We start from the raw sequence: 27,586 nt of genomic DNA on the forward strand, positions 1-27,586 counted from the left end.
TGTATATTATTTTTGTCTCATCCTTTATATATTATGACAAACCTACACAGACCTTCATCACTTGCTTAGGCTTTCTCATTTTTTCTACTTTGGAAAACATCTCCATTCCCCTATCCTTTTAGCATCTTTTACATTCTTATTTTCTTTTTTTAAATAATTATGAGACATAATAACAACAAACAAATTTTCCATCTGTTGTGAGACTTCTTTTCCTGGGATGCTAAGCAATGCTTATTCCATTTTATGGTTTTAGTGTCAAGCCAATGTTTGATTAAAGTTTTACTGGGGAACCAATGAATTTATTGAGCTTACCGAGGCAACTGAGGGGTTCCTGAGGTGTATGTATGACCTGAGGGTATGCACACTGGAAAGACTTTATCCAGCATGGGTCATGCCTTCTCTTCCTAGCCTTCCCCAGATTGTATACTTTAGCCCTCCCCAAATCCATGTGTGATTAGGGTCAAATTATATACAGTTGGCTGGGAAGAGTGGCTGGATAATCCGGTGAGGGTCCAGTGACCCTGCTTGGCACTCCTTCAATGAATGACCACAACTGTCAACAAGCCCAGTTGTGATGGTGTTTAGTGATCAGGCTCAGCTGCAGTTGTGATGATGGTAGTTATTTCATGCAGAAGGGACTGCTGTATAGCATCATCTTATTAAAAGGACCACCACATGGAGGCAGGATCCAGAGGCTCTCAGACAGTCCCCTTCATTCTTAGCCCCTCTGCCAGAGGGAGGCCAGAACTGGGCACTCTCTGACATATACTTTCTTTGAATAGGATTTCATCTGATAGATTTCCAACCTCTAATCTTTTTGTTTTGAAAATATGTATTTGTTATGTTGGATGTGATAGGAGAACTCTTGACATATCATGGCATAGTAAGAATAATTTATGTATGTGGGGAATTGAGACTAAATCCAGAAGACAGGAAGACATTGTATGTAACTTGTCTCTAGAGGCGGACTCTTCTCTTTTTGTGTTCAAATGACTGAATGGCCAGGCGTGGTGGCACTTGGGAGGCAGAGGCAGGCGGATCTTTGTGAGTTCAAGGCCAGCTTGGTCTACATGGTGAGTTCCAGGACAGCTGGGGCTACAGGGAGATCCTTTTTCAAAAAAACCAAAAAAAAAAAAAAAAAAACAAAAACAAAACAAAAAAAAGTGACTACATAATATAGAGCTGTTATACCCCAAATGTGACACTAGTGAGCAAGCCACATAAAGTTAGGAAAATTAATCTCCACATTCCAAAGGCATCTGATGGTCATCCCTCCCCCCACATTTCATAATGTAAAAATATACCCTGTCAAGAAGGCAGCTGCTAATGCGCCATCATGCTATGGCTGGGTACAGGGTCTAGCTCTCTTCACTTATATTGGCTCCTCCACTTAGACTGACTCTTAGTCATTTTCCTCTCTTCTGTAATGTTATAATAATTTGAAGTCAGACATGTTGCTCTCCTCTCCCCCCAGAATCAGAATTCATGTGCTGCTTTGGGGTGCTTGCCTACATTGGTAGATCTTGTCTGTAAATTGTCTCTGTTATGCAGATATAATTATATCTTTATAAAATATCCCTAAATCAGTATGCTCTTTTTTAAAGACCAGGGTGTCAGTGGAGCACAGACTTGGACGATGGAGGACATTTTCATTACCAACTGGGGTTCCCTGCTCGCCCTTTAGAGCCTTTTCTCTTCATTTGTCTGTTGGTTTACTTGGGGTGAGGTGCTGAGTGTTCTCCCACTTTGCAGGACTGCCTTTCACCCCATGCTACTAGCTCCAGAGCCCCTCTGTGTACACGTCTCGAAGCCAGCATCCCACTAGGTCTGAGCTCCTTCTTTGGAGCGGACAGTGGCTAGTCTGGGATCAGTAACTCTGGAATCTCAGGGAGTATTTAAGATAAGATTCTGAGTTTGAATCCCGAGATTTCAGTGCCTTAACAATAAATTAGATACAGTAAAGATCAGATGTTTGTCATTGGAAGGATGCCAAGTGTGTGCTTAAATTTTTTGGTGTGATTGCTGATCACCATAAGACTTGTCTCTACAACTTTTATCTGAGTGGTTATTTATGGAAAATAAGTTAAGTTGTTGGGAAGAATGACCTTTAGTTTATATTGTTAATTTCTTTCTTCTTGAGGCAGAGGGAAGGAATGGCCACAGTTAAGGGTTTAGTCCATGCCAAGCACATGCATCATTTCAGCAGCAGCCATAGGCCCTGTAACGTGAAGCCATGCTTGCAGGCAGAGTCTCCGGTGAGAAAGTTAAGGACTTGTAGTCAGCAAGTCATAGGGTTGGTTCTTAAATTCCCTGGGTCTTTTTCTAGAAACCCCAAGTCCAACCTTCCACTAAAGTGGAGTTGCCTGGGTTTGGCCTGTCTCCATTAGTGGTGCTCAGGCAAGCAGTCAGGATGACTTTTACAAACAAAATTGTTCCTACTGGGACTGGGAAGATGGCTCAGTGGGTGAAGTGCCTGCCACACAACCATGAGGACCGTGTTTGATCCCCAGCATCCAAATAAAAGCCAGGCGTGGTTGCTCACATCAGCAATCCTAATTCTAGGGGGTGGGGAGAGACAGGTGGGTTCCTGGAACTTGCTGGCTAGCCATTCTAGCCAGTCAGTGGGCTCTGGGCTTAGTGAGAGACCCTGTCTCTAAAAATAAGGTGGAGAGCAATAGAGAACGACACCTGACACTGGCTTTTGGCGTTCACAAGCGTGTACATGCGTACACGTTCCCCTTCATTGGTTTTTGTGACTGTGTGACTACGGTCACCATATTATTTCCAAGAACTGGTTCTGAGATGTGATCACCAAGCAGCAGGGATGTGCCATGTGCGAAGTCCTGGAGATCTGGTTCTTCTTTGAAAAAAAGAGTTCGAGTGGAGGCTTCTGGAGTCAGCCCTGGCCTCTGTAGGGCGCCCTGGGTGATTAGAAATGATTCTCTCCCTGACATGAGCAGCAGGGGAGCAATTCTCCCCTGGGGCCAGCTGCTCCTGACAGTGGTGAATAGAGAGTGGAGCAGGGCTTCCTCCTCCATGGACCGGGCGGTGGGAGGGGGCCTCTTCCCTCTCCTTCCCTCTCCAATTCTTCCTACCCATCATTCCTGTTCGGGTTACATCACCCTAGGCACAGTTTTTAAGACTCAAGAAATCTTGTTGTAAGACTTGAACCTATTAAGTGGTTTGCTTTTCATTCTAAATTTATAATTATTTCTCTTAAGTTGAACACCAGGGTAAAAATGCAGACTGAGTTTATTCTTTCAAAGGAAGGAAAATGACCACTCGGCGGTTGAATTATGTCTTAAATCTTCTTTCAACGTAGCCTGTTCTAGGAGAAGGGAGGACTAAGTTTCATGTGGAATTTGTACTGTGAACCTTGTTACCCTCACCACAGCTACTTGGTAGTGAGTTCCTCCTTTTCTTTGTTTCAGATTGATGAAGGACTGCTTGGACTTTGACTCTCTTCAAGATGTTAATTATATGTTCCAAAAATCATGTGTTCTGTTAAAAAATCACTCACGCATAGACTTGGAAGGAGAACTGGAGGCAGGGAGTTGCTTCAGGGTGCAGAATATTGTGTTGGAGGCCTTGGGAAATAAATCTTAAGAGTTAGTTCATTTACCACCAAGACATTCAGTCCATGTGTATAAACAAAAGCAGTCACAGTGTGCCTGGACATCATTTGTCCCAGATGGAGTGTAAACTTGGCTCACTGTGCTGCACTGATGTCATGGTGCATCAGCTGGCCCCAAATCAGACGTGCAGAGAATCTGCTGTGTGCCTGTGTGTGCCTGTATGTGCCGAGGGCCTGCGGGGAGGAGGGGTGGGCCTGGCTGGAAAATCTTGGTCACATCTTTCCTTTGCACTCTGTAGAGACTAGTGTCAGTTCTGAATTTGGACTTGGTGCAGAATGAGGGAATAATTGGAAGGGTCAGTGAAAGTTGTATAAGTTGGTATACGTAGACGTTCTGAAGGGCCTGGTCCTTCTGAGACTAAGTGTCAGTGGTCTGGCTTTTAAGCAGTTACTCACCGAAGCTCTCCTACTCATTCTAGAAAGGGAGAGCTGAAAGCATTATTCCATCTGCCCACCGCATAATGGGGATTGAACCTAGGCCCTTGCACGTCCTGGGTAAATGCCCTACTGCTGAGCCACATCTTCAATCCCAGAGCATTAGCTTTTTTTTTTTTGTTTTGGTTTGTTGTTGTTGTTGTTGTTGTTTTTGGGACAGGGTCTTATGTAGCCCAGCCTGGCCTTGAACTCACTATTTAGCCAAGGCTGGCCCTGAACTCTTGATCTTGCCTCTACCTCTCAGGCCTGGGCATAGTGACACATGCTTGCTTTCCAAAACATTACATTTTTGAAGATAGCTTCCGGTCTGTTTGCCTTGATATCATTAATGAGGACAATTTTCTTCATCGTTTTAGTGGTCTTAAGTGTCCATCTGTGTAACTGTTTTCCTTCATTGTGTGCTGGGTAACCTCTCAAACAAGCTGTTTAAGTATCTAGAAGAACAAATGCCTGAGGCTTCCTGAGGGATCTGTCCGAGTTTAAACCTTCAGCATGCTTACAGTTCCAAAACAGCCGGTATGTTCAATGGTTCTGTGTATATGGGAACTGTCTAGGAGGGAGTTCCTCAAAAAGCTAATTATGGAATTAAAATGTTATCCAGAAGTTCTACTCAAGAGAAACAAAGTTAGGTTCACATAGAAACTTGGCTGTGAATATTCAGAACAAGATTATTCATAGCAACCAAGAGTAGAAACAAGCCATTTATTAGTTAACTGATAAATAGATGAACCAAATATGACACATTCATAAAATGGAATATTATTGAGAAGAAAATAAAGAATTAACTATTGACACAAGTTACAACACAGTCTTGACAGCCTTATGCTGAGTGAAAGGATTCATTCACGTTGTGTGATTGTTTATATTAGTGTCTACAGTGTGCAGATACAAAGAGGCAGAAAGTTCATCAGAGGGACCCAGAGCTGGAGGAATTGAGGGAAGATGGTTGCCAATCAGTATAAAATTTCCTTTTGGTGGTGAAAATGTCCTAAAATTTTTTTGTAGCCATGGTTATGCAACTCCGTGAATGTACCAAAAACCATTGATTTGTACACATCAAGTACATAAATTGTATGGTATGTTACTTACATCTTAATAAAGCTATTAAAGTAAAATAATGGAAATTAAGGACTCAAAAGCAAAGTAGCCAGACTGGGGCCTCTCCTGGATTCACAAGCAAGCAATCTTTTATTGCTAGCTTGCTTTATGATAATTTCGAAGTGTTTCCAAGCAAGTCACACGATTTAGAAGCTGACAGGGGCTTAGTTTTCAGAACTTAACGTGACTGGATGAATTCCAAACTCACCTCTGTTGCCAGGCCAAGGAAACCGTGCCAGAGCCTGTGCGCATGTGCAGAGGCCACGCCCTCTGGCGAGCAGAATTGGGGATCAGAACTAGGATCCCCTGGAGTTTAGATTTTATGGAGAACATGAAGCATGACTAATTTAGTAATGTTTTTCCTTTGGTCTCTCACTTAACTGAGGGACATGTCACTGGTGGAAATTTGAAGAAAGGGAAATGTAGGTAAGTGCTGTTAACTGGGCTCATATTATGGCTAAGGCTTACCCACCTCTCTGGGGTGGGTAGGTATTCTCTTTTTGTGGATGAAGAAATAAGGGGTTCGAAAGATCAAGGGGCCTGCCTGGCAGGGCTGGGACCAAGCCTGATCTGGAACCACAAGGTTACCAGGGAATGGCTGGTTGTTCAGTATTTACATCCTCAAAATGCTGTCAGAAGGCTGTCACTCCAGCTCATTTTGTTTTGACATGTAGTGTGACAGGAAAATGAAACTTAAACAGGTAATGTGTGTTGGCTCGCACTTCTTTTTGAAATCTGGAAATCCTTAAGATTCATTTTTGTGTTGCCAAAGATTGGATTTTAAAAGATGCATTTTCTTGTGTGTGTGCATGTGTGCGTGTATGTGTACGTGCGTGTGTGCGTGCGTGTGTGTGTGTGTGTTGTGTGCATGTGTACAAAGGCTAGAGATCAACCTCAGGTGTTGTTATTCAGGCACTGTCCACCATGTGTTTTGAGACAGAGTCTCTCACAAGCCTGGAGCTTGATGATTAGGCTGACTGGTCAGGAAGCCTGAGGAATCCACCCACCTCCACCTCCCCTACTCAGGAGATACTTTTTCTTATCTACAATTTGGAGTCCTCTCTTGTTTTCTAAGGCCATTATTATACATGTGTAATATGACAGAGGCTAAATTATAATGTCAAGAAATAAGGAAACAAAGTCACTTAACTGTTTTAAAATAGAATTAGTTCAGAATCAAAGTAGATATTCTTGGGATATGATTGAGTTTGGCCCTTAAAAAGTAGTGTGGTGATTCTCCTTAGACTCCTAATTAGATTTGTTTTCTAGTAGCTTCTTTTCTTTGGATCTGCACAACAGTGAAGAATGCCGTAGGCAGAGACAGTCCACTGTGCTTGCTTGGTGAACTGACCAGTAGAGAAGGGAAGGTGTGCAGGGTGGTTGCCAAGTGCCTTTGTAGCTAGCCTTTTAGAGCAAAAAGCAAGAAACCAGAGAGAAAGAAACAAAGGACAGAAAACATCCAGAAGGAGAGGGGGTATTAGGAAGCTCACGCCACTCATAGCAGTCGTAGAAATGGGAAGGCAGGAGGAGGCGGTGGCATTGGAGAGACATCTAGTAGTAGGACTGGGCAGGGCAGACACATCACTGGATGACAGTAAGTAGGGAGACATCAGTAAGGAGGGGATGTGGAGTTCATGTTTCTTTAAGGGAGAGGGGGCAGGAAGAATAGACAAACACGCATCTTGGTCAGGTTAGGTTGGATTCCCTGGCCAGCTCAGTTACCTTGTAGTGGACCAATTTCTTTTGTGTTCTTTAAGCCCCAGTTTTCTCCTCTATGAAGTTTGATTCACTTGGACTGAATGAGTGTCCCTCGGATGCTTCAAGTATTTGGACACTTGGTCCCCAGTTCATGGTGCAGTTTGGGGAGTGTATTGGTCAGAGTTCTCTAAAGAAACAGAACTGGTAGAATGAATATGTGTATGTGTGTGTGTGTGTGTGTATATATAGAAGGTGGACTAGGTATGGGGCAGGAGAGATTGAAAGCACTCAGGCTGCAGGAAATAACAGAGAGAGAGAGATTTATCAGATTAGCTCACAGGGTAGAGTCTAGTAGTCCAACAATGGCTGCACTACACTGGAGAGGCTGAGAATCTGGTAGTTGCTCAGTCCACGGGGCTGAATGTCTCAGCAGTCCCAATCTGGTGCTGAAAGCCTGACGAATTCCAGGAGATCTGCTAGTCTTCAGTCTCCATTGTAATCCGAAGAAGTTGGTCACAGCAGCAAGATGAACTCACCAGTGAGAGAGAAGGCAAGGGGCAAGAGAGCAAGAGCTCCTTTGCCAAGGTCTTTCAGGTGGGTCTTCAGCTTCAAATGATCCAATCAAGAAGGTCTTTCTCATTTCAGTTAATCCAGATCCAGTCAGGTTGACACCCAGGATTAGCCATCACAGGGAGGTCATGGAGCCTTTATGGAGATGTGGCCATGCTGAAGGAAGCGTGTCATGTGGGTGGGCTTTGAGAGTTCTTAAGCTTGCCAGATCCCCAGTTTTGCTGTGCTTCCTATGCATGCTTGAAGATGTGGATGCTCGACTTTCTGCTCCTGCTCCCCAGCTGCCATGCCTCCCTGGTATGATGGACTGTTACCCTCTGTAGCCATTAGCCAAACAAACAAGTCATGGTGTTTTATCACAGCAACAGAAAAGTAACTAATACAGAATACCATATGAGTTCAATAAATAGTAACTTTTTAGAGTCATTGTAAGAAAAAAACAATGCTTGGAAAAGGTGTTGATAATGTGACCTGCATGGTGCTAAATTAATTTTAGAGATGTGAAATAGGTTGTTGACGGAGAGAAGGTTTGAGCCTTTAAAAAAAAAAAAAGAAAAGTTTTATTTTTATTTTTGTGTGTGTATCTGCATGTTAGTATATGCACTGGCATGTGGGTGCCATTGGAGGCCAGAAGAGGGTGTCAGATCTCCTGGAACTGGAGTTATAAGTCATGTGAGCTACCCTGTGTGGCTAGTGGGTACCAAACTCCAGTCCTCTGTAAGAGCAGTAAGTGCTCTTAACTGCTGAGCCATCTCTTTAAAAGCCCCATGAGGAGCTCTGAGTATTAAAAAAATTTGGACCATTGGAAAGAGTTAGGAAGAAGCAAAATGAGAGTGTCCTGCTAGCCCTGCTGATATCGGGGAGGTTGAGGCAGTGTTTGTGAAGCCCTTCCTGAGTACTTAAGCTTTGCTTGCAGGTTTGGAATTGGGCTTCAGGGAGGAGAGGAAAGCAGGCGAGATGCAGGTATTCTCCTGTCTACTTCCTTGTTTTTCTGGTCTACTTATTCACTTCTTTGACGTCAGAATATTTTCTTTGTGTATATTCTTCCCAGCAAGATGAGTTTTGGCTGTTGGCAAACCACCTCTTCCCTTTTGGAGGAAAGAGATGGGACTCAGAAAGCAAATAGTGCTTAACCCAGTTTCACTTGAGGGCAACTTTGGTCTGTGGTAGAGAACACAGTGTCAAAGGTATGTGCGAAGAGGTGTGAGTTTGGGAATCTGAGGGAGGGGGTGGTGTGTGTGTGTGTGTGTGTGTGTGTGTGTGTGTGTGTGTGTTTTAGCAGGAAATAGTTGCAGGAATAGGTGTGACTGCTCCTTTCATCTGTCAAGGGTTAGCTTTTAAAAGCTGTTATGGAACTAGGTGTGGTTTAAGTAGTAGTTTGCTTATTACCAAGTTTGTGTGAGGCTCTGGATTGTAGTCCTGGCACTGCTAAAAAAAAAAAATCTAATGAAATAAACGAAAGCCAGTGATTGGCTAGAGAGACCCCGTCCTCATATGGAGCCTTCTGCAGCCCTCAGGCTTTATCATCCAGTTATCGTCCAGTTATCTTGGTTGTAATTGTAAATGTTGGTTTTGAGGGGGAAAATGTTCATTGTGCCTGAAACAGCACAGAGCAGAGCGAGTCTCTGTGAAAGTGGAGAAAGCTGTAGAGTGGTGCGGGCCTGTCCTGGTACCACTCATGGTCTTTCTTGGTACCAGATGGAACTTTGAGGAAGGCTAGAGATGCAATGTACCAACTTTGGTCAGTGTGGGATTTGCTTAGGTGGGTGGTGGTGGTGTGGTATATACACGTGTGTATGGCCAGAGGAAAAACTTTGGGTGTTGGTCCTCAAGTGCAGTCCATCTGATTTAAAAAAAAAAAATTATCAGTGTTGCTTATTGGCCTGGAATTTGCTAAGTAGGCTAGGCTGGTTGATTGGCAAGCCCCAGGAATCTACGTGTCTCCACTTTCTTGGAGCTGGGCTTGCAAGCGCACTACCACATCTAGCATTTTTTTATAGCCTTGAGTTCTGGGACTCCTCCTCAGGCAACCACATTACCAACTGAGCCATCTCCCCAGTCCATACTGTACTAAATCCTAGGTATAAATTAGGAAATTGCCTGTAGGACCAGTGTCAGATACTGTTGCTCTTCTGCTAATCAGCCACCTAGAGTTAAAATAGCAAATTAGCTTTCCTTTTTCTTTTCTAATGAGTAAGAAACAGTTGACTTTAGACTTATGCCGGTGAAGAAAGATCTGCAATTCATGTTTGAGCCTCTTCTGTTAAGTGTTTCTGGAGTGCTGTGTTTAACCTTCTGCTCAGTTGTGCTCTGTCTTGTTTTACTGTTGAGTGTTTGGAAGAGTGGCAGGTTACTGCATTAAGCCTTGCCTTGTGCTTACTTCAGACTCCTGGGCCCAGGTAGCCTTAGCACTGGGGGTAGCTCTGAAGGAACAGCAGCCCCAGGCTTCCCTACTCCCTAGTTGGAGAGCATGGTTCCGCCCTGTTATCTCAGGAAAGAAACATCTATCTAAGATTAAAATCTGTGTCTTTTTCCCCTTGTCTGACAAAACACAACGCAGCATGAATTTGAAATGCTGACTCTGAGAAATCAGAAAATGGTCAGTGAGCAGACAGAAAAGATGAAGCATCATTTTACATATTATATTTAAGAGAACTTGGAGAGGAAGGGTGGGGAGAGCACTGACTTGCATGATGCAGAAAGTTGAGTGCATTTTATCTGCCAGGATGTGACTCATGATCCTCCAGGCTATGTGATGCAAGGCCTGGTGCTGGTGGCTCATTCATGCCTGTTGTCAGCACAGGCCTTGGGCTGTTGTGTCAAAGCTTTATTTTTATCTCTGTCATTAACAATGACAGTGGTCAGCCAGTCTGATAATATGCTTTCTTCCAGAATACCTGGGTGCCCAGTGAATACAGTCTGGTTCAGTCATGGCTTTTGCTCCTGTGAGAAGAGAAATTGCCATTGGGACACAGGAGCTTTACCTCATTTCTGAAGTAACTTAGTAGAAGATTATAGTCTGGTTTCCATAGCAACTCAGGAGCAGTGGAAATTACGTGAACTAAACATTCAAAGAGAGATATTTTGTAGGATGCTTAAAAGCATTTTACCTATCATCTTTCTCCCTGAAGAAGTGGGGTGGGAGTCAGGATGTGAACTCCATAAGCTGATGGGGGTGGGTCCCACATGTGAACTGTGGGGGTGCATACCTCCAGATTATGCTTTGCAATATGGGCTGGTGTCAGTGTCCACTAAGAGCCATTGCAGACACCTTTAGTGCAATATGGTGGGCAAATAATGTGACATGACTTCAGAAATCTCTTCTTCCTTAGAACTTTCGTGATAGCCCCAAGGTATGTTTTCACAATCAGTGGTCAAGGCTTGTTGACTGACAGTTGCATGGGAGAAGAGCGGACATGAATTTGGGGTTGTCAAAGAAAATCTGAGACAAAGAGTCTGGATGTCTACTGATTTCTACTCCCACCACCTGCCCTAATTCCACAGGCATATAGTATAAGCTTATCCATAGAGGTTTAAAAATAGAGATAGCTTTGGCTATCACAGAGATGCTAGAATTTGTCTAAAGACTTCTAAAAACAGGTATCACGGTATCATTTTCTTTTTAAAAAAAATATAACATTTTTATTAATTCTTTGATCATTTCATACATGCATGTAATGTTTTTGGTCATATCCCCCCACTCCTCCCTCTAGATACTCCCAAATCCACCTCCCTTCTCCCAACTTCATGGTTTTTTGTTTTGTTTTGTTTTGTTTTTTGGTCTTTTTGTGTCAGGGACTCCTTGTAGCCCCAGCTGTCCTGGAACTCACTATGTAGACCAGGCTGGCCTTGAACTCACAGAGATCCACCTGCCTCTGCCTCCCAAGTGCTGGGATTAAAGGCATGCGCCACCATGCCCAGCTTGTTTTTGTTTTTTAAATTACCCATGGAGTCCAGTTTGTGCTGCCCATATACCTGCAGGTGTGGGACCGTCTACTGAATCATAGCCAGTGTGCAAAGGGACCATACCCTTAAAAAAAAAAAAAAAAACCTCTCAACTGTTGGTAGCTCCTCAACTAGGGGGTGAGTGCTCATGGGCCACAGCCCTTCTAGACTAGAATGGTGACTGGCTTGATCTTTGCAGGTCTTGTTGTAAGCATCCATAGCTGCTGTGAGTTCGTGAGTACATTGCCTTGCCCCAGTTCTCTCAGATCTCTGGCTCTTACAACCTTCTGCCTCTTCCATGATGGTCCCTGAGCCTTATGGGAAGGGCTGTGATACTGACGTCCCATTTAGGCTGAGTACTCCGCAGACACTTATTTTCTGCACTTTGGTTGTGAGTTTCTGAGTCACTACAGGCTGCATGATCCATGGATATAAAGATACTAATGTAGAGGGCAGTTGGATACTATGTTCATTTAGAAAATTGATAGTGATAGATTCACCCTGGGGCCTATGAGCTCGCTAGTAATGGGTTCTTGGTCAGATTTACAGGTGTAAATTTACAGATTTACAGATTTACATGTGTTTCTGCCTGTGGAGCAGGTCATAAATCCAATCAGAAAGTGGTTGGTCACCCCATAATATTCATGCCACTATTGTACCCGTGAGCCTGTCTTGCCACACCAGTCGTTATTGTAGCTCACAGGGTTCACAACAGGGGAGAACTGTTGATGATTTTTCCCCAGCAGCCTGTAGAGCACCTTCCTATGAAAGCTAGCCAGCAGGGGGGAAGCTTCCTGCTCAGTGCTGACTCTCCGTGTCTTATGACCAGTGTGTGTGGTGTCTTCAGCAATAGGTCCTTGTCATATGGTGAGCAGTCAAGAACAATGATGATAGCCTGTATTGTTTGTGGGGGAGTCTCCAGGACACCCCTGACCAACAATTCAAGTGGAACTATCCCACACCTGGCACTAGGCTTTCTATTTAGTAAATTGTCTGGGAGGAGCATTATCCCCTGTGTAGGATAACTCCAATTAAACTCTTATATGACGTGTGTGTGTGTGTGTGTGTGTGTGTGTGTGTGTGTGTGTATGTTTAGGAAGCTTATAAAATAGTAGATTTCCATATGGCTTTTTCAAACATTCTGTTAGTTACCTGCCACCCCCCACCTCCTCTTCCCTACCCTCCCATCTCTCCCCTTCAACCTCCCTCCTCACCATCCCCCTTTATCACTTATGCTCTGCTATCCCTGTCTCTTAGGACCCCACCACTGTTCTTTACTGAAGTGTAGTTTCACCTGGTGTAGGTGTAGTAGAGGTGTGCTGTATGTTTATGTGAAAACAGTTAATGCAGACGATATTCACGTTAAAGGGATGACTATAAGCTCGTCTGGAGAAAGCTGTGGAGCTCCTTTAATCACTCCGGAGATCTGAAGGGATTTCCTTCTGAGTTCTTAAAATGGCAAACCATGTTTACGTTAGTGGGGACTGGAACAGAGAGACCTGAAAGATTATTGACACAGTTACAGTGCAGGAAAAATAAATTGCCTTGAAATAATTTACCTCTGAGAATAATGAGAAGCAACAGGGATGAGGCTTAGACTGCTCGTCCCTGAATGATCCTGATGTTTTTCTAGTTAATTTATTTACTGATTAAAAAAAAAAAAAAGTAATGCCTCAGCAGCATCTCCTGGGGTGCATGATTAGAACAAAATATGTGGATGTTAAAGGTTTAGATTTTAAAGATGAAATGACTTTGATCTGAATAGTGTTACAAAACAGAAGAATTATGGTACATAATTCTAAATGAAGCTGAATTTTAAATGGTATCTTATGAAATCTTTAAAAAAAAGATTTATGTATACATGCGTATGTGTGTGAGCCCGTGTGAGTATATGTGCACTATGTGTGCAAGAGCCTACAGAGGCCAGAAGAAGGCGTCAGATCCACTGGAACTGGAGTTGCAGGCAGTTGTGAGCCATTATGTGGATGCTAGGAACTGATCCCAGGTCCTCTGCAAGAACAGTAATTGCTTTTAACTTCTATATCATCTCTCCAGTGCCTCATTTTATGAATTTTACTTTCTAAATTAAAATAGCTGTGTGCAATGGTTTTCCTTAGGTTTTATGACTATCATTCATTCAGAAAAAGTATTGTCAGGCATGGCGTTAGACAGCTGGATCTTATCCTTGTAGAATAGATGTTAGCTGGGCTGGATAGATGGCTAAGCAGTTAAGAGCACTGACTGCTCTGGCCGAGGACCCAGGTTTGTATCCCAGCACCCACATGGCAGCTAACAACCATCCATAAATCCAGTTTCAGAGGATCTGACACCCCTTTCTGACTTCCTTGGACATTGCATGACATGGGTGCACTTACATACATGCAAACAATACACTGTACAGATTAAAAAAATTAAAATAAAGAATAGGTGTTAGCCGATCAACAAGAAAGTACTGTATGTGGTGGGGCCAACTCTCCAGCCCCATATACAGATATTCTTTCCACCTTTTTTCTTTTATGAGTTCGCCTCCTCTTGCTATTTAGTATAGTCACATATCCCAGGTTTGTAACATTCACTTGATAGCAGCATGCAGCAGTGGCGGTCAGTACTCCTTTCTGGGTTCAGCTTTTCTTTGTAAAAGCATTTCATGTTGTTTTTCTAACTTACGTGTTGTGTCTGAACTCATGAAAGAGAAAAGATATTGTACTTTTCAAATAACAAGTTAATTGAAATCCATTTATTTGTGTATTTGATAATTTAAACAGCATGGGAGAATATTCTAGGCTACAGTGGAAACATAGAGGAGGGAAGGAGGAAGGGGTGAGGAGAATAATATTTGGGTTTAGGATTTATATCTTCAGTTTTATGTTCATCCAAGGTTTGGTGCCATGTGCTTCCTGCCTACTATAGACCTTCAGATCGTAGAAGACTAAACAGAGCAATTGCGTCAGTATTAACTTAAAATTACTGTGTTATTTTGGTAGGTTATTCTTGTTCAAGTTAATCCAGGCGAGACTTTCACAATAAGAGCAGAAGACGGAACCCTTCAGTGCATTCAAGGTAAGGACATAGTCAAGGGTTTCCGCCCTATTAAAAAGTAGTTTGTTTGTTTGTTTGTTTGTTTTTTGTTTTTTTTTTTCATTTGTGTGTTTGCATATGATTTTCTAGAAGTAGGATATATGTTGTCTTCCTTTTCTGTCATGTGGTCTCAAATACTACTGTATAGGTGATAGTGGCTTGATGTGCATTGGGTTCTTCCTGTTAGTTATCCATTGCTGTGTAGCTTAGCAACACATTCATGTTTTAGTTCCTGGAGATTGGCTTAGCTATGTCCTGGAGCTCCAGGAGTCAGAAAGCGAGAGTTGAGGTGTGGACAGGGGCTCTAGTTCTCACGGTGCTCCATCTACATTCAGGCTCATTCAAATGCTTGGTGGTGGCATTTAGTTTTGGGGTTTTACAGTGGCAGGTTTCTCTCACTTCCCTGTTAAGTCGGCCTCTTTATACAGGGATGGGCTAGGGGACTTGTTATGACAGCTGGCTTCAACAGAGTGGGTGACCAGAAGGCAAGAGGGAGTCAGAAGGTTCAGCCCACCCTTGAGATAGGGTCATGAATATCAGCAGCAGCTGCCAGCCACTGCCCACCCCATGACCCCTTATGTTTCATGCCCTTTCCACGTGCAGATTTCACCTCCCATGATCTCAAAGTCTTACCCTGTAACAGCATCTGCAGAGGCCAGAAGCTTGATGATACCTAAACAAGCACCACATGTGAACGAGACAGTGGATGTAGCACTATGTCCAGGCCACCCACTGGCTTCTGGTTGGTGTGGTGCTGATAGTTCTTTTTATGGTTCACTCTGGACGGAAATGTAATGTCTCAGGTGCTCCTATCCATGTGGAGTTCTGGGTAAGAAGAACATGTCAGACCTGCACTTGGTTTGTAAACATGCCCTGTTAGAAGGGACGGCTCTCAGTAGCTCTTGTTGTTAATTATTGGGATTGGGGAGCAGATAGTAAATTGTTATGTAATTGAAGTCAATATTGGGTTATTGATTGGACTGGGATGTAATCAGAGGATTTATTTATAATATTTAGACTTGTTTACCAATACATGAACAGATGCGGGGAGGTGCCGGTCAGCTTTAGTTTACTATAGCGAGCTTCACGGAAACGGTTGCTTTTTCATTGTATTGCATAAGAAAGTAGCAGGCTACTTTAGAGCTTCAGGACTTCTTTTTTGGATCTATAAGAACAAAAATACAGAATTTAAAAACTATGTGTATTCTTTGAAGATTCAAGTCTAATGAGTTTAAATCGGAAGTAAACTGGAATAATTTGATCATTTTCTTAGTAATTTTTTGCTGTGTTTCTCTATTGCCCTTGGATTTGATCTTTTGTATTCTAACCCATTTAAAGCAAAACTTAGTCTTTACTGATAAAAAGGTGAAACTTGAGCTCGAGGAGCAGAAATAAACTTTTTGGAGTAGTATGGCATATAGCCTCTTCTCCCTTTTGAACTACAATAAATAGACATTGTGAACAATCAAAAACTTCCAAACACCGCACTAGAAAAACTGGATGAAAAGTTACCTCTGCAGAATGAAGCGAGGTTTTCAGTTCAGGAAGAAAGACGTTCCCGATCCCAGCACAACGGAAGATCAGGGGTTCAGGATCCTCCTCAGCTATATAGTGAAAATTCAAGTCTAACCTGGACTACACTGAGATCTGTCTCAAACAAATGAATGCACAAAGTAGTTGAGCCTCTGGTTATGGTAACTTGGAGGCCTGTGAATTTTCAGATAGACTATGTCTCCCTACAACCGATTATGTAAGACTGAATCTGTAAAAGGAGTTTGCTGCGTAAATCAACTGAGATCCTTGCAGTTTATTTCTGAGGCGTGTGTGTGAATGAACACAAATGTGTATGTGTGTTAGTGTGTGTCTGTATACATGGGTATATGTATTCATGGAGTTGACCTTTTCCTTACTTTTAGCAGCTGGTGCCCTCCACAGGAAATGTTGCAAGTCTCTTGCTTTGTTCACAATGGGACCTTTGTATTTATTCATGATGATTCTTGGAGATAAGTGACACTAACACCCTCACAGTGATTTCAGAAATGCCTTTGACTGAGGCGGCTTGTGAAGCCTGTTTGTCTTTGGTTCCCTCAGTCTTCCTAGTCTTTGTTGTTTTTTATGAAGACTCAGATCCTAGTTATCTTCCTCTGGGGCATGGTGGTCCCTGGCCCAGTTGACTGAAATGCCGTAGTACAGAATGAGGACAGGGACCAGGAGCCACGTGCTGTGTTCGGTTTAGGAGAGGACTGGAGCAATTGGACAAACTTCAGGAACTGGAAAGAAGGTCGCTAGGCAGGTGGCACCCCGAGCCTAGGCCCCAATTCTAGACTTAGTGCATAGGCAGGTACCCAGGTAGGAAATTTAACAACTTTTACCTGAGTTCCACTGAACTGGTTCACTCACATGGATAGAGTATAGCCCCACAGAATGGGAACTGGCCATGCATTTGTAACTTCCAGCACAGGGTGGCGGGTGGCACAGCATCCTTCCTCTTAGCATGAATTCATCCCTGTAACCTTTATTCCACCCTTGGGCTATGCTGAGCATTCTGTCCTTTAGCGGGTGTGGCAGACAGATGAGGAACCAAGGTCTACCGAGATCGATCTGTACTCCAAAATCTCATGCATCAAAAGGAGTCCAGTTTTCATCCATGGCATAACTGACTATAGGGCCTGAGTTCTTCATTGCGCTGCCCTGTGGCTTTCCATCAGTCATATGACAAGGACAAGGTGGATTTCTGTTCAAGGAGTAACAGGACTCAAGGCAGGATGGCAGGATGAGGACTCAAAGGCCAGGATGAGACAGCTGCTTTGCAGAGCCCAAGCAGACGCTGGAGACTGGCACGTTGTCAGTGGAACTAAGATACACCTTCTGGTTTAGGACAAGCAGACAATGTGAGGCCAGAATATTGGTTTATAACTTCAGTTCTTTCTGCCCAGTATTGGGATTGGGCTCAGCTTCTGTATGGACTTGGCTTCTAAGCTGAGCTTCTTGCTTTAGGTGCTGGAGGAAGAAGGATACAGTGGCAGAGTACTGGGACCAAGAGGCAGGGGGCAGTCGTCTTTGTGCCTTTTGTGTGTGTGCACGCACGCGTGCGCGTTTGTATGTTTGGGTGCACATGTGTGTATGTATGTGTGTGACTGCATGTGCATGTACATGCCTGTGGAGGGCAGAGGACAACTCTAGGTGTTGTTTTTCAGATGCAGTCCACCTTGTTTTCTGAGACAGGGTCTCCATCCAGAGCTTGCCAAGTTAGACTAGAGTGCTGGCCAGTGAGCCCAGGGTCCACCAGTCATTGCCTCTTCAGCTCTGGGCTTGCAAGTACACATTCCCGTGCTTAGCAGTTTGTGGATTCTGGGGGTTCGGGTCTTCATGGCCAGCATTTTACCTACTGATTTGTCTCCCCACCCACACCCATACCCCCTTTCACCTTTTAAAAACTTATGAGGAAAGATAAGTTAAACCCTATGATAGAACCTTCTGAAAGAGGAGTTTGCATAAGAGAATGAAGTTAGTGGAGAAGTTGTGGGTAGGGTGGGGAAAGGGCTTGGTGTAGGTGACCTTCCTAGAAAAATTTCAGTCAGACCCATTGCTGTTTATACCATGGTTGGAACTGTCAGCTTTTCGGTGCCAGCCAGCAGGCTAGAGACTACTGTGGGCGAAGCTGGTGGTAGAATGGACATGATTGGCCTTCCTGGAAGCTAAGTCACACTATTTGAGGGCAACCCCTTTTTGCTTGGAGTTTAACTTGTTCACCTCCTAAGTTTTTCTGTAAGTTATTGTGACACCACTAGAAGACCCCAGAAGCTCAGTATGATGTAGTTAAACAGGAACATGGAAGCTAAAAGCAGATTCATATTGAAGAATATAGTGGCTCTGGGGGGAAAAAGGTTTTTGTTTTCATGGGAATGTCCTTGGTAATAATAAAGGGAGAAAAACACAGGAAGCATGCCATATGCTGTGAAAGCGGATTCGTTTCTGATGGACTGTTTCTCAGTATCTTCCGTGAAATATGAATCATAAGTCTTAGAGGGGCCACAAAATGGTGCAGTTTGGTCACTTAGACTGCCCTGTACCTATGATCAAAGGTAGCAGAGATCAAAGATTTTTTTTCTTCCTTGGCCAGAAAAAAATTGTAGAAAGAGCAATCAGGGAAAAGCGTCATAGCAAATCAGTATGAATCCTGGCCTTTGCTTAAAGTCAGGAATTAATAGAGGGCACCATGAGCCTCTTTTTTTCACATCCCTGTCTAGGCTGAGGTGCTGGCAACGCAGCCTTCCTTCCTGTCCACACATGCAGGCTCTTTATCTGGGCTGTTTCTCTGCTCCCTGCAAAACCCTCCAGCCAAAACAAACACTGCACTTCCTGGAAGGCCTGAGGTCTGCCTCTTCCTACAGCCCTTCTGGACCACCGCCCATCCACCTTGACCTCTCTCTGAGCTGGGGAGGGCAGGTAGAGCGAGCACCACACAGTTTGGTTATGCATGTAAACCTTTCCCTAGTCCCTGGATTCGGCTCCCAACTCCGAGGTCAGCAGAGACAGGAAACGGCATTCTCCACCCTGCTCACCAGGCCTACAGCTTGATTGCTGGCTGAGTGGACTCCTGGCTAGCCTTTGTGTTATGCCAACTTTCATTCTTTTACATTTTACCATTCTAGAAGTTGCTGTTGTTAGTGCTTTCCCTGGTCTCTGAAGTGTCTGAAGAGCTTTAAAATTTCAAAGCATATCAATACTTGAAGCTAATCAGTTTGCTTTGGGAAAACATTGAGCACTTTCCTCTTCCTCCTCCTCTTCCTCCTCTTCCTCTTCTGTAATTGCTTCTGCAGTGTTCTTCCTCATCCTCTCCCTTCTCCCCAGTGCTGGGAATTAAGAATTGCACCCAGTATCTTTAGGCAAGCACTCTATCACTGAGCAACATTTCCAGTGAAACATATTTAAATTCTAAAGAACTGACCCAAAGAACGTAGGTGACTATCATGGTGACACAAACAGAAACAGCAAATTAAGTTGCTTAGAAAGCATCATTTTAATAAGATCTAAAGAAAATTATAGAGGAGTGTCCAGAATCATTTTGGTATCTTATTTTACAACTCTGTTATTTAGCTAACTTGTGTTAACTGGACTGAGATCTTGAAACAGCAGCAGTGCGTGGAGGGATATAGGGAAGACTGTAGAGGGCTACTCTGAGGTAGTAGGGCTTCGAAGCTCTTACAGTGTGCAGCCTTTCTTCTCCACCCCTCCCCAGTTCTGTGTCTAATTCTCTTCCTACCGCAGCCAGTGTGGGAACTGTAGGATTGATGAACACTGCCCTGCTCCCTGGCTCTGTGAATGACACCATTGAGAGCAAGTTCATGTTGAATTTCCTCATTTGTCTCCTCCCTCCCCCATCCCCCATGTATGATTCAGCATCCAGAACTGCACAGGGAACTCAATGTTACTTAAAAAAAACCATTTCATCCTTTCCGAGCATCTCTTAGACTTGGGCAGATGAAAATACAGGCCTGTCACTCTTTCCAAGAACTTCATGGTGGGTTCTAGGGAACTCAGGTGGCCTCTTTTTTGTTTATTGTGCAATATTTACATGCTGAGACAGACTGTAATTTCAACTCCTTTAATGTAAACTGTGCATATAAATGAGAAATTGCTCTTTGACTAACTTAAAACCCAGGAAAGAGAACCTGTTGTAGGTTAGTCTCCCTTCAAAGATGAAAGATTGAACCATTGCCTCGGCCTAAACAAAATCAAATTTTGATGGAAATAAAATCCTTGGATGACTTGAAAGTGGAATTATCATAGTATGAATGCACTCTGTACTTTGCTTCTTTCAGTAGTTGGACGTCGAACTGATTATTTGATGATATTTCTATATTAGATATCCATATTAGAAATGACTCTTCCTATCAAAGGTTAGGTTGTCAAGGCTCAGTTTTCTACACAGGAAGCAGCTTTGGAACCCCATTTATTGAGCATTTGGGAGCTTTATGAGGGGTTGCTAATAAGATATTTTTTAAATATTTTATTTATTATTTTTGTTTTATGTGTAAGAGTGTATTGTCTGCATGTATGTAAATACATCCATGTTATGCAATGCCCATGGAGGTCAGTAGAGGGCAACTTATCCCCTGGAACTGGAGTTTTGGATGGTTATTAGCTGCCGTGTGCATGCTGGAATTTGAACCCAAGTCCTCTGTAAGAGCAGTCAGTGTTGAACCATCTTTCCAGCCCCAAGCTAAGATATTTTTGTGATCTTAAAATCTTAGAATTGAAACCAGGAGCTTTTTGCCGAGGTTAGCCTTAATGCCATGCGGTCTTTCTGAATGACCCAGAGCTATAGTTTTGTGAGGGGGAGTTTAAAGTCCTCTAGGGAGGTTCCAAGTCAAGAGGGATTGAACTTGCTGGAGAATCTGGATTATTCCAGCTCATCTTTGTGTATATGTGTTAGGGGCTACTGGTTGTCAAACACGGGCCTCGTGCATGCTAGTCTAACACTCTACCATGGAGCCACATCCTCAGCCCCAACTCACAACTCTTAAATGATAACTTCAGGACAAATCACTCTTTGACTATTTGGGTATATTTACTTTTTCCATTTATTAATATTTTTTACTTCTCCATGCTTAGATTTGTATGTCTTCATGAAATATTACAGAAAAATGACTTTAGCTTTGAAGCACAGCTTATCCCTGGAATGTTTGGTAGCTTTATGTTATAGATGATGTAGCTTTTCTTCTAACAGGGACTGATGGATGCATTGCTGTTCATTACAGGTGAATATTTGGGCTGACCTGATAGACCCTTTAAAGAAAACAGCTAGCTGCTTTGCAACTGGAAATTTACTAGCAGGGTATCCTCCACATGGGCAGTACATACTGAGGGACTCAGGGCAGAAAGTCCAGTGTATGGAATTTGAGTTAAGAAAGACTGTAGTAGCATACATTGCTAGCCCCACAAAAGGGACCAGTTGATGTCACAGTGCCAAAGTCCTTCCCCAGCAGTCCTTCCCCAACAGACACCCTCTAGATAGATACCTAGTGTGTCTGTTGTCCCTGGTAAAATGGGGACAATGACTGTGCCTCTGATGGAATTGGGAGAGAATCCATCCTAAGTACTATTTTCAGTATGCTGATTGTTGCTGTATTCTCCTCCTCCTCCTCCTCATCGTCATCATGTCACCATCATCATGTCATCTTCATCATTGTCATCATCAGTATCTAGCAATGTACACGGCTTTGCTCATCGTGTTCTTAAGGAAACTATGATTATTTGTGGAAATCAGTCGAAGATCCAGCCTCCAGCTCGCTGCTTCTTTACCATAGGCTGGCAGCCCCGGCTTGTAACGATGGCACCTGTTCAAACATTTCAGATGGAGGTTTACGGGAATGTGTATCCTGTTCGGATATAGGATTATAGCAAACACAATGAGCTCACTGTTACAAGCATTTAAAGTGAGTCTTCTCATAGTGTAGCTAAAGCTTCAGTTGCTTTTCTTTTGGACTGTAGCTGTTAACTCTCACACCGTATCTGAGCAGCCATGTTAAGACAGGCATTTAGAACCTCTCATTGTACTGAAGCATCAGCTCCTCTCACTATGCCTCCCCTTTGGTAGATGTTGCCTCTCAGGTCATTATTCAATAGCACACTTTTTAAAATCTTTATTCGATAGATCTTGTTCTTAAGGTAGTACTAAGAGCAGTATATTAGTGACTGTTTTCATTGCTGGACAAAATCCTCAACCAAAGCAATTTTAAAAAGGAGCTTATTTTGGTTCATGGTTTGAGAATGGTGGGAAGTCCATCAGGGTGGGAAGGCAGAGAGCTTGAGGCTGGTCCCATGGATCTGTGGTTATGAAGCAGAAAAGTGAATGCTACTGTTTAGCTAGCTCTCTCCTTTTAATTTAGTCTGGTTCTCCTGTGGGTTGGTTTTGCCCATGTTCTGGGTGAGTCTTCCCTCTTCAGGTAAATTTTTCTGGAAAAACCCTTACAGACATACCCAGAGGTGTGATTCCTAGGTGATTAGAAGTCTAGTTAAGTTGACACTGAAAATTAAGCACCATGGCCTGGAGAGCTGGCGCGGCCGTTAAAGGGTCAGGCTCAGAAAAAGGGTCACGCTCACAACCACAATTAACTACCATGAGCAGTCAGGCGTATTGGTAAGATTATTACAGGTTTTGAAGTGAAATTTCCTGGCTTAGAAATCTCTGCATGGGAGGCTGGAGAGATAACTCAGTGGTTAAGAGGGCTTACTTCTCTTTCAGAAGACCTGAGTTCAATTCCCAGCACCAATTGCAGTCAGCTCATAACTGCTTGTAACTCCAGATCCAGGGAATCTGATACTCTCTTCTGGCCTCTGAGAGCACCTGCACTCACAGGCACGTACCCACCCACAGAAACACTTGCATAGATGTAATAAAAAATGAAAATAAATCTTAAAAGGAACTCTTTGTATATTTGCTATATAGTTTAAGTTGAGTAATGTCTCTTTTTTACCCTTCAATTTCCATTTCTCTAGAATTGGAATGTCTGCCTTGAAGGACTGCTGTGTAGATTACGATGAGATGCTGCCCAGAAAGCAGAGAATTTCTGCAGGACTAAAGGGATGGCTCAGGGATAGGTGTTTCCTGGGAAAGCAGGAGGACCTGAATTCAGATCCCCAGCACCCACATAAATGTCAGGCATGGTAGTGCACACCTATAATCCTAGCACTCTGGAGATAGAGACAGTTGGATGATCCTTAGGGCTTGCTGGCTAGCCGTCCTAGCTGAGTTGGTGAGTGCTGGGTTCAGTGAGAGACCATGTCTTGTCAGTCAATCAATCAGTCAATAATGTGGAGAGTGATAGAGGAGACTTCCATCATCAGCCTCTGGCCTCCACTCCCCCACCCCCACCCCACACACATACAAATAAAAGATGAAAATAAGATTTCTGCATCTTGGCGAGACACCCCCCCCATAAACATTACAGTGGATCCAGGTCATAGAAAGTACAGAGCTGCCTTGTGTTTTTCTCACTCCCACTGTACACTGTTATGGAGCACGCATGTGAACTTGTATTGCTTTGGTTTGCAGATGTTTTTGTTTTAGTCCCAACACTCAAAATAATATGCTTAAAAATTATGCAGCAGGAGTGCACCTTCTGCACCCTTCTGCTGTTCAGGCTGGGTGTGGTGGAGCACACCTTTAATCCCAGCACGCAGGAGGCAGAGGCAGGCGGATCTCTGTGAGTTCAAGGCCAGAAGGAAAAAAGACATCACTCTGAAGGTCACACCACCATTTGGAGTTCTTTAAATGTCACAGATCTTTGCATGTCAGGCAGCTCAGAAGAGCAAACACCGCCCCGTCACCAGTGTTGACCTTGCAGCTCATAGTTTTGCTTTTTAATCCTTAATCCTTGTTCTTTTTTTTTTTTTTTTTTGGTCTTTTTTGAGACAGAGTCTCTCTGTAGCTCCAGCTGACCTGACCTGGAACTCACTATATAGACCAGGCTGGCCTCGAACTCACAGAGATCTGCCTGCCTTTGCCTCCTAAGTACTGGGATTAAAGGTGTGTGCCACCATGCCTGCCTGAACCCCTTTCTTACACTTATAACTTGGAATAGAGAAGCCAGGCGTATTGACAACGGCTGTAATTCAGGCACTGGGAGGTGGAGGTAGGAGAGTCCCTGGACCTCTCTGGCCACCCATTTTTGCTAATTGGTGAGCTCCAGGTTCAGTAAAAGACCCTGTCTTAAAAATTAAGGTGGGGACTAGAGGGATGGCCTAGCACGCAAGAGTGCTGGCTGCTCTTGCAGAGGACCTGAATTTTGTTCCCAGCACCCACATCGGGCAGCTCACAACCACCTGTAACTCCATCTCTACGGGGTCTTATGCCCTCTTCTGGCCTCTGCAGGCATAAATATGAAGTGTATTCTGAATACTTAACAAGCAGGCAGTAAGCAAGTACATTCCCAGTCAGCTGGTCATAGTAAAGGAAACCACCAAAGGGGAGAGTCAGAAGCAGGAGCCGGATAGGGAAGCCAACTTCACATTGTATCACATTCTAAAGGAACATAAAGGGCTTAAAACATAAAACTGGAGAGAAAGAAAGTGACTCAGAATTCAAAAGAGACAGGATTCTGAAACCCAGGAGTGGGGAGCACCTCCAGGAGAGGGGAGCTTCAGGCTGCTGGGAACCTTGAGGATGGGCCTGGTCTCCAAGGTAACAGGGAAAACAGGATTGCTTCTGTTGTTTGCCCCACCCCCCACCCCCTACCAGTCATGTAGACAGGGGACCATTGTAGAAATTTAAAACGTGGTGCTCTTTTTTAGAAACCTGTTTCATGGGTCAAATTGTTTCTTGCCAGAGCAGTTATTAATAAGTCACAAGCTAAGTCTCCTTACAGTCTGTGGCGGAGTTCTGTGACTTAGCTGCGCTGAGGTTGTTGATCATGTTTTGACTCCTTTTTGCACCTACCATGCTTGTATCTCCATTAACATTCTTCAGAATGGAGGAGAATGCCGTCCTCCATCTCAGATGTGACTCACGAACAACAGGTGCATTCTACCTGCTTCTTGGCTCAGCCCAGTGCTGTCAGAAGGCAAGTAATTAACCAGAGGACAGACTTGGAGGGAAATGAGATTCTTTAGAATTTGAGCCAGAGTGTTTAGAAGCGACCCTGGAAAACGTACTGAGGGGACAGAGGAAATAGCTCAACAGGAAGGCGAACCAGCCTTACTGATCTGGCCTCTTTAAGTTGATTTCAAGCCCATTTCCCTTCACTGATACATGCCTTATTAACTGTGAGCCTCCCACTTTCTCTGAGTTACGCAGCTTTTTAAAAAGACTGGTTTCCATCAAAGGTCATTGGACTTGAACTCATGCAATCAAAATTACAACTCTAATTTTTCTCTTTGCTCTCAAATGAGGAAACCTGACAAAACCCTTCTGGCTTCCTGAGAGGAGGAATGGAGCTTCTGACTCAGGGTTAACCTCAGTTCTGTCCAGCCTGGTCCCATTCACCGAGGCCTTTGGTTTCCTCACCACACAAGGGGCCAGCCAGGTGATTTCCGAAACTCTGCCTGCTTCCCACTTCTTTCCTCTTTCTCTTTTCTCTAGAGTCTTCCATTTCCATGTCCTTGATTTTCTTGAAAATCCTAACACTTCACTTGAGTAGGTTCAAGTGTGGGCAGAGCTTAAGAGCTTAATGACATGTATTTTTCTGTTTGAAAGTGAGGTATTAAATTATTGCTTGAGACTTCTCCTTTAGGTAATACATGAATTCCTCTAAAATTTTATTGCGTACATTAACCTGGACTAATAACAAAAGGAAATATTTTGGTTTTTTTTCATTACTGCATTTTAATTGGCTCACAAGGTTTCAAGTTCCCGTATGGCATTTTCATACATGCTTAGTTTTGATTGACACCCCCATGACCCACGTCACCACTCACATACCCAGTATTCACACTTCTTTCCACTTTCACGTGTTCTACCTTATCACCCTCTCTCTGAAAGCCTCCTTTTCCCCCTGCTCTCATGGGCCCCCTTTTGGCCTCCTGGCCTCTACATAGTCCCACGTAAATAGAAAACACACATATATAAACTAAAAGTTAGGATCCGTACATAAGAGCACACCCTGGTGTCAGTGTCCTTGTGTGTATTATCGCCACTGTGTCCCTCTGTTTTTGAACTTTTGCGTGCCAGGTGCTTTATGTCACTTTTTATTAACTCTGGCTGTATGTTTGAGTCACCCCCAGAATCATGGGAAGTGCAGACAGAGGTGGATCCCTGCGGCTCCCTGCCAGCCCAGCCTATTTGTCGAGTCCAAGCCAATGAGCAACCTTGTCTCAGAAGTGAACAGCGCCTGAAAAATGACACCTGATGTTGAACTCCATTCTCTGCCTGTGCATGTATGTACATGTATGTGCACACGCACAGAGGCACCCCCCCCAAACACATACATTTGCACATAGCCACACACACAAGCAACACAAGACACAGCACCCAATTCTTGGGACCTGTTGCCAGAGATTTATATGCAGTCAGTAACCTAATATATATAAAATGTATCTGTGCATGTGTTTGGGTGGTTGCATGTGTGTGCACGCACATGTATGTGCAGGTGTACATGTGCATCATATGGAAGCCTGAGGTTGATGTCAGGAATCTTCCCCGTGCCTCTTCCACCTTGTTCTCTCAGTCAAACCCAGAGCGCTCTCATGTGGCTGGTCTTGCTAGCCCACTTGTTCCAAGGATTCTTGTCTGTGCCAGGATTGCAGATGGGCTGCCAAGCCCACCCAGCATTTACATGGCTTCTGGTGTCCAAACTTGGGTCCTCTTGCTTGCTTTACAGATACTTTGACCCCTGAGCCATCTTCCCAGTCCCCTTCCACCTCCCATTTGCATATTTTTAAAGGTGGTGTTGTCATGCATACTTAGCGTACATTGTACCTCAAAATATTTTAGTGCATTGTATTTTTATGTCTTCTAACATTTAGGGTATTGAATGATTTAGAACTGAAAAAACCCTAAAAATACAAAAGGCAGTTCTTTCTTCTTCCAGGTCTACTGTGTCAGGTGAACAGTCTTTGTCCCCTCTGGTCGCTGGAGCTGCGGGATTTTGCAGCTGGTCCTTCTTGCCATTCTCCTGTTCGTTTCTTAGGATTGTTTTATCAACTCCACTATGCCACTGATTTTTAATTACACTGTTACTTATCTCTACAAAAGAAAGAAAAGATCATCAGATAAACTGACTTACCACTGGTTCTGGTATCCCCCCCCTTTAAAATGTGGAGGAGATTCCTCAGCGTTAATTAAATATGCTAATTTGTCTTTCTGGTTTCTCATCTAGATTTTAATTAGGCCTCAAAATCACAAACTCGTGTGTCTTTCCTAATTTTGTGTTTGTATAATCAGCTCATATGTATGTGCTTCTAAAAAAATGGAAGTAGCTTTCTTTTCTATCTACATCCCAGTTGTAGAAATATGATTAATTTGTTTAAACATCATCATTTTAGAATATGCCCTAAAGGACTTCTGTAGAAAGCATAATCTTATGGTGTTGTTAGTTTTAGCTTGTCACCATATGTCTATCTCATCATGCCAAAATGCTTATTTTCGTGTGCTTGTGTGTGTGCGTGCGCAGGTGCATGCATCCT

The 27,586-nt window shown here is 43.5% G+C and overlaps 1 protein-coding gene across 2 annotated transcripts in view; it reads left to right on the forward strand.

The window, feature by feature from the left end:
* The window catches only part of Fndc3b (fibronectin type III domain containing 3B), a 342,813-nt gene that overhangs the window by 83,817 nt on the left and 231,410 nt on the right, over positions 1–27,586 (forward strand). The window contains exon 3 of one of the 2 annotated variants that reach the window (XM_029567042.1): positions 14,365–14,440. The exons of the other annotated variant lie outside the window; for it this stretch is intronic. Within the exon in view, the coding sequence (XP_029422902.1) occupies positions 14,365–14,440 (76 nt within the window). The remainder of the gene's footprint in view (positions 1–14,364; positions 14,441–27,586) is intronic. 2 annotated transcript variants of the gene reach the window in all.

Source organism: Nannospalax galili, unplaced genomic scaffold (assembly GCF_000622305.1).
Source record: "Nannospalax galili isolate Female #2095 unplaced genomic scaffold, S.galili_v1.0 scaffold1021, whole genome shotgun sequence".
Lineage (NCBI taxonomy): Eukaryota > Metazoa > Chordata > Mammalia > Rodentia > Spalacidae > Nannospalax > Nannospalax galili.